This window comes from Vulpes lagopus, chromosome 4 (genome assembly GCF_018345385.1).
Source record: "Vulpes lagopus strain Blue_001 chromosome 4, ASM1834538v1, whole genome shotgun sequence".
Taxonomy (NCBI): Eukaryota; Metazoa; Chordata; class Mammalia; order Carnivora; family Canidae; genus Vulpes; species Vulpes lagopus.
Genome location: NC_054827.1, coordinates 53,944,844 through 53,955,484, shown reverse-complemented (window position 1 = coordinate 53,955,484; position 10,641 = coordinate 53,944,844). Strand labels below are relative to the sequence as shown.

Below are 10,641 nucleotides of genomic sequence, written 5' to 3'. Positions count from 1 at the left end.
GAGGGCCGTATGCACAAAAGAGTTGACTCCTAAGGATTCTGGAAAACAGGTCTTTTTTTATTGATTTGTAGCTGTAGCCACAACCTGGCAGCATGGGGGGTGGGGGTGGGGGGACATCCAGGCCGGTAGGCCTGGCCTGGCCCAGCCTCCCAGAGTCTGGGCATCTCCTGGCCCTCAGCAAGCAGAGTACGTGGCTGCTTGGGGGCCAGCCGAGGGCATTGGTGCAGCAGTGAAAGCAGCAGCGCTCAACCTGGTGCCCCCTCAGGTGGGGTACACCTGGAGGACGGTGGGTGGTCCCTGCAGGATGGAGGTGGGCTGGAAACCCAGAGCTGGGACTCTGCAGTCCCAGGCCACATTGGGGCCCTGGACAGGGTGCCTGGGATACCTGGGTGGGGGCTGGCATGGAAGGAGAGGCTGGACATCAGAAAATAACTGAAGGGGGGGGGCAGGGCAGGTGGGGGGCAGGGCGGTCTCTGTGGGTGGTCCGCGGGTGGGGAGTGGACTGTCCCCTCCCCCACTCAGGTCTGGGCTCTGGCGGTGTGGCACTTCCGGCAGAGCACGTGGCCGTCCAGGGGGAAGCAGCCATTGTCATCTGCCTCGATGGACAGTGGCTTCCCGCAGTCCTGGGAGAAAGGAGGAAAAGCCCGCTGGTGGAAGGCCCCTGTGTGCCCCCCACACCTCCACCTTTAAGTGAGGAAGACCAGATGCTCCATGCCTCGGCCAACGTCCAGCATCACTGCCTGTGTCCCCACCACTCCCACCCTCCTCTCCTAGCCTCACCTCTCCTGCCCATGTTCACCCCTGTCCCACCCGAGGCGGGCAGTGGGTTGAGCTGTTACCAAGGCACCCACCCAAAAAAAAGACGTGGGACCTCTCCCGCCTGCCTCTACTCCTTTCTCTTCCTCTTTGACCTCACCAAGCACATCTCCGTCTCCTTCCAGTACGGCGGACAGCACCCTTCCCTCCCACTACTCACTCTTTTTCTTGGTTTATCCACAACCCAAGGACCCCAGAGAAAGCCCTCCCCCCAACTTGCACAGTGACGGGGTCATCTGGGTGGAGCAGGCACAGGTATCGCCCCCTCCACCCTCAAAACTGCAGCTCCAAACTCCTCCCAGCTGGTACCGGCCACCACCTGGTAGTGAGCGGTGTCCCACCACCTCCCAGCGCTGGGGGCCAGAGGGATGGCCAACCTCGCACTTGTAGCACTTCATGTGGAAGTTCTTGTCCAGAGCGACCACTCGCACGGTCTCCTCACGGCCGGGCTCGGGCATGATGGGCCCTTCGCAGACGGAGCACCTGGGGGCATACTGCCTGGAGGGGCAAAAGTGAGGCAGGGATCAGGGTGGGGGCAAGGGGTTCCCAGGGTGCAGGGGGATGTGCATGGCAACAGGGCAGGTGTCTTGGTCCATTTGCCTCACATCCCTGGGTAGAGGACACTCAATGGAGAAATCCTAAGACCAGCCCCCTCATCCGGCCCTTATCAAGGGGAATTTTCTGCCTTTCCCCATCACCCTCCCAAAAATCCCATGTACCCCCAGGAGCCTCTGCCACCAGGTCTTCACCCTCTGACTGCAGCTCCTGCAGAAAGCACAGCCAGAGGCACCCTTCTCCAGCCCCACCCCACCCCCGCCCAGGACCCTCTGCTGCAAGGCATCTGCCCCACTGCTGGGGTGTACAGAGGGAGGGATGTGAAGTTCTGGATGCCGAGGCTGGAATTCTGAAAACCTATACCTCCAACACACTGGCAGAGGTGCGAGTCAGACTCTGCAGTTTCTGTGCACCCTTTAGCTACGTTACGGGATTCTGCTGCTGGCCTGAGAAAGCAGCCACCGCTTGTAGGGGAAATCCAGAGTTCCAAAAAGCCAATCTCCAAAAGAACTTTCAGGACCCAGCCTGTGTGTGAAATGAAGTCATTCCAACACTTGTGGCTGAACACAAGACCACAAGCCTCCGAGAGCCAAAGGCCCAGGGAGGGGGCACCTGCCACTAGCAAGACTTGCCACTAAGGTCTGAGGCCACTGGAGAGCTGAATCCAGACGACAGGTCTCCTGCCGTCAGACAAGCATGTGGGGCCAGGAAGGAAGGCCAGGGGGTTGGTGCTGCCGTGGAATCAGGAGGGCAGCCTGGCCCGGCCCCCAGACGACGACGGCTGGCACCCAGAGAAGAGCCCAGAAGACAGGAGGTGGGTCCTCACTTGTGGTAGTCAGGTACACAGTGGGGCCGGTTGGCCTGGTCCACGATGAAGGAGGTGCCCTCCAGCGGGCAGGCGCAGACCACGCACGTGAAGCACTGCGGGTGGTAGGCTTTGCCCGTGGCCCTCAGCATGCGATCAGTGATGGGCTGCCCACACGTGTTGCACTTCTCCAGAGTGTCCTAAGGAGGTGGCGGGAGGACGTCGGCCGGGAACCGGCACCCCAGGCCCGCCTGCCCCACATCCACGGCCAGCCCCCGGCTGAGCCCCGACCCGGACTCACAGTGTAGCAGCCCTCACAGTAGGGCGCCCCCTCCAGGCTGTAGAACTGCTGTCCTTGCAGTTGCTGCCCACACTGGTGGCAGGTGAAGCAGGTGATGTGGAACAGCTGTCCCAGGGCTCGAACCGCGGGCTGTGTGCGTGCCAGGGGCTGATGACACCGGCCACAGGACTCTGGGAGGCCAGAGAAGACAAGTCAATGGGAGGAAGGAGCGCACAGGCAGGCGGTCGGCTGGCTCGGACGGGGAGTGTGGCGGAGGCACCGGCCAGCGCCGGGAGGCGACAGGGGAGGTCCCGACAGGTGGCCGGTGAGCTCACCATTGACAGCCACATTCTGCCTCTGAGGGTGCTCCATGTCGTGCATTAGCTGCTGGGTCAGCTGCTCCAGCTCCTGCACCTCCTTCAGACTCAGAGGTCCCGGGGCCCCAGGGGAGCGTACCTGAAACGCCAATACTTTCTCCAGACCCTCTCGAGAGTCACCCTCTCTGAGAACTTTCCCCAGCCCGCTGATCCGCTCTCTTCCAGGAAGGACGAACTCCCCTCCCATCTCCCAGACACGCGGGTTTGACTCCGAAAGCTCCTCCTTCTCCCTCCCTGACCCCCAGCACCACACAGATAAAGGGGAAGGGGATGACACTTCTACCCACTTTGCCCAACGCGCCCCCCACCCCCCCGGGGACAGTCACGGACAGGCCAGAACAATGGAGCGGACAGAGGCCACACACACAGCAGCTGAGGTCACTGAAGCACCCCGCACGCCAGGCCGCGCATCACCTCCACAGAGCATGCTCAGGCATGGCCCCCCACAGAAGAGGTTGGCACGTGATGGCGTGAGCACCCAGGTGCACACACACCTACCCGTCCCGCCTGCTGCTGAGCAGCCCCTGTCAGCGTGAGGACACAACACAGGCGGGATTGACAGGTTAAACCTTTGGAGCCCAGCTCCCGGCTCCCCCAATAGGGGTCCGGGGCTCCCTGACCCCCCCTCCCTCCCCAGGAGGCCTCAGAGAAGGCCCAATCCCATAGGCCTGCCTGCCCTGTCTCTTAAGGGCATCCTGAGAGAGCTAGAGGCAGGTGGGCGGGGTGCAGGTGAGGTTAGGGGGGTCCTGCCAGTAACCCTGAGCAGTGTCGGGGGGCGGGGGGGAGGCACTGCAGGGGCCGTGTGGCCTGCACCAGCGTTTCCATGACACTCCAGCAGAGACGCTGGGTTGGTTTTCTCTCTACTGGATAAGCCCACCCAGGACTGTGGCCCGTCACTGAATGTTCTCCCGCCAATGCCTTCGTCCCCGTAACACCTGGAACCTCAGAGCCACCCAGCTACCTCTGCCCACAGCCACCGTCCCCTCGGGCCTGGCTCCACCATCCTCACACCCGCGTGCATCCAGGGCGGCCACGGGGAGCACAGCTCCACGGATGCTCCACGGATGCTCCAGCTCCCAGCCATTCCCCCAGACTCCTCCCCAGCCTGCCCTTCCAGTGAGCTCCTCCACAGGGTAAGCTCCACCCTTTCTTCTCCCGATCTCCCCTTCCCGGCATCTTGGGGACAGAGGGAGAGCGCTCAGCCAAAAAACCAATCTCCAAAAGAACTTGGGGCCACCTCAGGTGCCTGTCCCATTCCTTGGGGCCACCTCAGGTGCCTGTTCCGTTCCTTGGAAGAACGACCTGTACACATCAGCCCCCCCCATGGGTGTCCACAAGCCTTCAAGACACACTCCGTGCAGCCACCGTGTGCCCCCTCTGCCTGCCAGCAGCAATGTCACAGCTTCAGTAGCCGCGGCACTCAGGCCTCGAGCTCTTCGACTAGAGCTCCAAATGTCCTCTGTCCCAGGCATCTAACGCCAAGGGACACTTCGGACCCTCGGACCCGAGACTTACTGGCCTTGAGTAAATCTTCCCCCGAGGCCCCGGGCTTGACCTCCCAATAATCGCCTTCCTCCCTCCTACCCCATTCATAGCTCCTGAGTGAACGAGCTCAGAAAGGCTGCTCTGCCTCCCAACTGTCCCCACAAGTCTTGTGCATCAAGGCCTCTGGCTTGCCTGCCCCCAAGTCTGCTGGCGGAGCCATCTACTTCGACAAGGCCCCACAGGCTCTCGCCGCCCTCCGCCACCATGGCTGGCTTATCTGGCCCAGTCTCAGCCCTGGGTCATGCCACCGCCCGCTTCCTGCTTCTGCCTCCCAGCTGCAGGAGGAAGGTGGAGGGCTCGCTGCTCGCTGCACACTGCTCGCTGCACACTGCACACTGCTCGCTGCACACTGCAATGCAGCGAGTTCACCACCACTGCGGCGCCCTCTGCGCCCTCGGGCCTCGCCCCCGCTGGTGCTGGGCTCCTGCTGACTCCCAGTCGCCTTCCCTGCAGCAGCTGCTCCAAACCTTCCCATCTCCCCGAGCCCCGACGGCGTCGCCCCCTCGCTCACCCCCTCGCTCACCGATGACCTCACCTCCTACACGACTGAGAAGGTGGAAGCCAGCCAGCTCCAACTCCCTGCTCAGAAAACACTGTGGCCACATGCCCTCGGCCTCTGGGAATGCCTGGGGCGCACACCCATGCTCCCCCCAGGGCGCCACCCCAGCTGCAGCCCCTGCTCCCCGGCATCATGAACCCCTCTTCCAGTGGCTTCTTCCTCCTGCTTCTCTCTCTGACACGCACACTCCCTCCCCTGCTCCTTCACCTTCCTGCCAACCTGGGGACAAGGCTACTCCATTTCTCACCACCTACTGACTCACCTCCTTTCACTCTGTCCCCCCCACAGGGCACCAACGGGGCACCCTGCGGCCACCTACAACTTCCAAATGGCCACATCCCTGGCCTTCTTCTCGGCCACCTCAAACGCCTTGGCCATCGCATTCTCTTGAGACCCTACACTGACTGGTGACCCTCTTCCTCCTGCGGCCTGCCCCCTCCCACCTGGTCGACCTGAGCATCACCCAAGTTTCCTCCCAGGCCCTCAGCTCCTTCGCATCCCCTGGGCCGGCTGCCACTCCAGGGGCAGCTCCGGTGTCACCACACCCCGCTATCCTGCGCACACTGAGGCCCTCTCCTGAAACCCAGCCCTCCATTTCCAACTAGATGACAGGTCCCACTAGGAGACCAAGTCGTCCTGGAAGCTGTTGCTCAACACGCTTGACAGCTGGACCCCTCCTCTTCCCGTGCAAACCATTTCCCTTTCGGGACTTCTCTATTTTATCAGAGACACCGTCATGCCCCAACACACCCCCCCTCTTCCAACCGCTTATCGGTGGCCAAGCCTAGAGGCTCTTCCTTTTTAACAGCTCTCCTATCTGGGCCTTAGTTTTCATTGCAGCGAACACCAATCTATGGTCGACCAGGAGTGAACTCCCCACATCACTGACTTCCTACCTCAAGCCCATGCCTCTGCTAGAAAAAACTCCCCCAGAGCCTCCAAAAGCACAGATGTCACCAGCCCTCCAACCTGGCCACACAACTCCTCAAAGACTCCCAGTAATGACTCTCCAAGACTCAGAGGCTCCCTTGGTGTGTTGTCTTATTTCCTCTTCCCTGTCGCCCACCCACCTACCACCCACCTCCATAAGCACACCTCTGCGATCCTCCCAGAGGAACCGATTACTTTCTCTTCTCCAAACACCCGGCGTACCCGTGCCCTGGAGTCCTGCTCATGTTGTTCCCACCCAGATGCCCCTCCTGGTCCTCTCAGGAACCTCAAGTCACACCACCCTTCCAAACCCGCAGGCCCCCATGCTGATGCCCGTCTGGAGTTCCTGTAACACCAGATCCTGCAAAACTCGCTGGTATTGTGCATCCCTTCCCCTGCGCCTGCACACTAGTACACACACACTCATGCCGTCGGGTAACTTGACGGTCGGCAGTTAGCAGGACTACATGATGCCGGGGTCCCTTGGACTCAGATCTCATCCCCTCAACCGGAAGGCAAAAATGGTCAGACAGGAATGATCACCTTTCTGTTTGGAGCATTCAGGAGCTAGATACAGACCCCAGCACTTTCTAAGAGTTAGCTCATTGAATCTTCACAACCACTGTGTGGGGTAACAGTGGGGAAACTGAGGCCCAAGGTTCACCTAACTTGCCTAGGGTCTCGTGAGCCGGGAATTCTATCCCAGGCCCATCTGACTCGCTCAGACTTAACTTCTTTGAGAGATCTCTTCCCTCCAGAGCACAGAGCACAGTGCCTGGCACTCGGCGGATGCTGGCTCAGCCAGTGTTTACTGACTGTGACTCTTATCATCAGATGGGCCCTGAGGCAGTGAGAGTGGCTCAGAGGAGCAGAGAGATTAACTCAAGAATCTAAGAAGGGGAAAGAAGCAAGGTTGGACTAGTGATGATCTCATCCCTCCCTTTAACATACTAGGGGGCAGGGTGCAAGGGAAGGTCCACCAAATCCTCCCGATGCAGAGCCTGGGCTGCTCCGCCGACTACCGGCAAGGCCCCACTCAGACCCAGACCCTGCCAGGCCCGCCTCAGAAGAGCTTTCTCTCACCACTGTCCCCCCAGGCCAACTTTGGAGGCTCTAAACTCCTATCCTACCGCCCCCACGTCTACCTCCCTCTCTGGGGCCACCTTTGTCCTCATTCTGCGGCTCCTGACTTCTCCCCCAGCCCCAAACCCCTGGTCTCAGCCTAGTCCTCCCACCCTCACTCACCTGATTTTGGTTTTGAGCCGGTGGCGGTGGCACTGGATGCTGCTTCTCCTGCACCCGGGGCTTCTCCTTCTGCTGAGCATAGGTGAAGCTGGGGGGCTGAGGGGAGCCCGTGCTACTGGAAGAGGGAGCTTCAGGGGACCCCAACTTCTGATTGGGCTGTGACCCGAGTCCACCTGGGGCTCCAGGGCTGAACTTGGAAGCCACAGGAGTAAACTTGGGAGTCACTGGAGAAAACTTAGGGGCTGGGGATGGGGCTGGGGGTCCTCGAGGCTGAGTGTTAGCCAAAGGCACAGGCTGGGGTTGGGCCTGGGCCTGGGCCTGGGGCCGGGGCTGCACAGGGAGCTGGCCCTGGCTGGGAGGCTGCGCCTGAGCCTGGGGCAGAGGCTGGGAGCTAGAAGGGGACTTCCAAGGGGGCAGGGGTGCTGTGCTTCCCGTTGCAGGCTTAGTATTGGACTTGTGACTGAACGGAGTGGTGACTGGTGGGGGCACATATCCAGATGACACCTGCAAGGGGAGGGAGGAGAGAAGAGAAGCTCAGATAGAGCCGGGGGGGCCTTTCCTCCCTGCCCTGCCTCTCCCACTCCCCTGTCCCTTACTCGGGATTTGAAGGGATCATTCCTGGTCATGTCATCCAGCAGTGAGGACAAAGAGTCGATCTCCAAATCAATACTGCTCACCTTCTCCCTGGGCTAGAGGGTCAAGGGTCAGAGCACCCATCCCAGGTCTATTCCCACCTCACCCCCATCAGGCCAGAGGTGCACGGGAGGTCGAGGTAAGGCCTCTCCTCTCCTCCTTGGGGGGGGGGGGGGTCGTCCGAGTGTTGCAGCCCCTCCCAAGCCCCCTTACCTGTGGTGGGGGGGGAGGTAGGGCGGCCTCAGGCCCTCCGTCTTCGTCCAGGGGAGGCGGTGGCGGGGAAGGGAAGATCTCCTCCTCCAGAGACTCAGAGGGGAACGGTTCCTCCAGAGGGGGAGGGGGGGGTGGGAAGGCAGCTCCTAGGGCACCCTCGGACTCGTCGCCATCCCCAAGGACAGGAGGGGGAGGCAGGGGAAAGTCTGAGGTGGAAGAGGAGAGAGGACAGTCAGGAGACAGAGAGGACAGCAGGGGCCCCTGCACCCCTTCCCCCAGTTACTGTCCCTCTACAGCTCTCACCCCTGACCCAAGCACTCTCCCACCGATTGTGTGGGAGGCGACGGAGGCGCAGGACCCCTGGGAGCACCGGGTCGGGAAAGGCGGGGACCGCCCCTGGAGGGATGCAGCTCCCGTTACACTTGGGAAAACGGTCCCAGAGGGGACGGTCGTGCCCCACATTCCCGCCTCCCACCCCCAGGCGGGGGACTTGGAACAGTCCCAGGAGCCCTGGCTCCCGGCCACGAGCTCCACGATGAGGTAAGAACATCTGCTCGGGACAGGCTCGCGGCGCCCAGCCCCCTCCGCTGCGACCGCCCGGGCCCGGCCCGGCCCCGGCCCCGGCTCCATCCCCGGCTCCATCCCCGGCCCCAGCCCCAGCCCCAGCCCCAGCCCCGGCTCCAGCCCCGGCCCGGCCCCATCCCCAGCCCCGGCCCCGGCCCCGGCTCCATCCCCGGCCCCATCCCCGGCCCCGGCCCCATCCCCAGCCCCAGCCCCGGCCCCGGCCCCGGCCCCGGCCCCGGCCCCGGCCCCGGCCCCAGCCCCGGCCCCAGCCCCGGCCCCAGCCCCGGCCCGGCCCCGCGTACCTTCCGGGGGCGGCGGGGGCACCTCGCCCACCCGGCCCATCTGCGCGCGCTGGGCCCCGGCGGCCGGCGGGGGCTCCCCGTCCCCGGGCCGGAAAGGATTCACTTTGGGCTTCGGGGCCACCACCGGGCCGAACTTCTTCTGCGGGGCGTAGAAGGCCGGAGCCGACACCGACACGGAGATCGCGGGCGGCGGGCGGGGGGCCGCCATGGCCAGGCCGGGCTGCAGGGGGTGGGCGGCCAGGTGACGCGGCGGCCGGCCGGGAGCCCCCCCCGGGACGCACCCCTCCGGCCGCACCCCCCCCAGGCCGCACCCCCTCCGGGCTGCACCCCTGCCCGCGCCGCACCCCCCCCCAGGCTGCACCCCCCAGGCTGCACCCCCTCCGCACCGCACCCCTCCGCACCGCACCCCCTCCAGGCTGCACCCCGCCCCCGGCTGCACCCCCTCCGCGCCGCACCCCCTCCGGGCTGCACCTCCTTCCGCACCGCACCCCTGCCCGCTCTGCACCCCAGCCCGCCCCGCACCGCAGCCCTTGCTGCGCCCCCTCCGCGCCCTCCGCGCCCCTGCGCCGCCGCCGCCGACCTCACCGCGGGCCGGAGCGTGCGCGCCGCGTCGGGGTGGCCGCCGCGCAGCCGGGTCCGCGGACTCTGCGTCCGGGCCGCGAGCAGCCTCCAGCCTGGCGGGGAGGGACGCGGGGAAGAGGGGGAGGGAGGGGGCGGGGAGAGAGCGGCGCTCAGACCATACAAGGAGCGGCCCGGAGAGGGGGGCGGGGAGACGGGAGGGCGGACCCGGCAGGAAACTCCCCCAGGAAGGGGCCCTGCTCCGGCTCCCGGGGCCCGAGGCTCCGCCGCGGCGCCCCCCCGCCCCCGCCCCCGCCCCCGCCCCGGCCGGGCTCGGACCGCCCCGCCCTCCCCCCCCATCCCCTCCCCTCCCCTCCCCCCTGCTCCCCTCCCCGGGCACAGGCCTCTGATGTCATTTCCTGACCCCCCGCCCCGTGTCCCCCGCTCCCCGCCAGACCCGCGGGTGCCCGAGGTCTGAGTCACCGTCCGCTCTCCCGGGGGTGGCGGCGCGGCCCGACTGCGCCCCCTCCCCCGCCTCCCCCCTCCCCCGCCCCCCCCGCCCCCTCCCCCCTCCCCCGCCCCCTCCCCTCCCCTCCCCCGCCCCCGCCCCCGCCCCCTCCGGCCCCGCGCACGCCGGCCGGACCGGGCTGCACCGGGAGGGGGTGGGGTGTCCTGCCCGCCCCGCCGGGCCCCTCTGCGACCCGGGGGCGGGGTGCGGGCAGGACCTCCGGGGTCCCGGGAGGACCCTAACTTCCAGCCGTGGGAGCCGCCTCGGGCTTCTAGGAATTCGCCTCGGCCGCGCCCCCCGCAGACCCGCTGAGCTCCGCGGGAGGGGGAGACCCGGGGGGCAGCGGGCGCCGCGGCTCGGACGGGACCTCAGCGCCCCCGTGACCCCCGTGACCCCCCGTGACCCCCCAGCCCTTGGGCGGCGGGCGGCCCCGGAGCCTGCGTTCGGTGGAGCCCCCCACCGGTCCGACGGGATTCCTCGGCCTGGGACTGCGCCCCGGGCTACGCAGAGCGGACAGACCCGGGCTCTTTTTTTTTTTTTTTCTTTGTTTTTAAGTGAACGTGGAAATTTACCCAGTTGCTGCCCGAATTCCAACACACTGGCTACCTGCAAAGTATGGGGACATATGGCACCTCGGCAGCGGGCCGGCGTGTCCCGGCGGTGCCTCCTTTCCTCTCCCTCCGCTGCCATCTAAGGCGCCCAGCGCCCCGCCGCGCACCACACTCAGGATGTTACTTCCAGGCCCGGGCCC

The 10,641-nt window shown here is 65.2% G+C and overlaps 1 protein-coding gene across 5 annotated transcripts; it reads right to left on the bottom strand.

Moving 5' to 3' along the window:
* Positions 1-36: 36 nt before the first annotated feature.
* Positions 37-10,641, bottom strand: ZYX (zyxin). Of its 5 annotated transcripts, XM_041752411.1 has the most exons (11): positions 10,497-10,558; positions 9,410-9,498; positions 8,825-9,044; positions 7,959-8,164; positions 7,709-7,801; positions 7,113-7,616; positions 2,792-2,912; positions 2,478-2,647; positions 2,198-2,376; positions 1,194-1,314; positions 37-623 (listed from the first exon to the last, which is right to left on the bottom strand). In XM_041752411.1, exons 1-11 carry the CDS (start codon positions 10,513-10,515, stop codon positions 519-521), a joined length of 1,827 nt encoding a protein of 608 aa, XP_041608345.1. In that variant the 5' UTR covers positions 10,516-10,558; the 3' UTR covers positions 37-518. The 5 variants fall into 5 exon arrangements, with proteins under 5 accessions (XP_041608345.1, XP_041608346.1, XP_041608343.1 ...); XM_041752412.1 differs by lacking the exon at positions 9,410-9,498 and having other exon boundaries at positions 10,497-10,641; XM_041752409.1 differs by lacking the exon at positions 10,497-10,558 and having other exon boundaries at positions 9,410-9,805.

Excerpts from the sequence above, each read along its gene's own strand:
- ZYX (XM_041752409.1), bottom strand. The coding sequence starts at position 9,742 with ATGGGGGGGGAGGGCGGGGCGGTCCGAGCCCGGCCGGGGCGGGGGCGG. Across the intron at positions 2,377-2,477 it reads ACTGTGAGGGCTGCTACACT|GACACTCTGGAGAAGTGCAA; the intron begins GTGAGTCCGGGT and ends CCACCTCCTTAG. Across the intron at positions 624-1,193 it reads TGAAGTGCTACAAGTGCGAG|GACTGCGGGAAGCCACTGTC; the intron begins GTTGGCCATCCC and ends CCTTTCTCCCAG.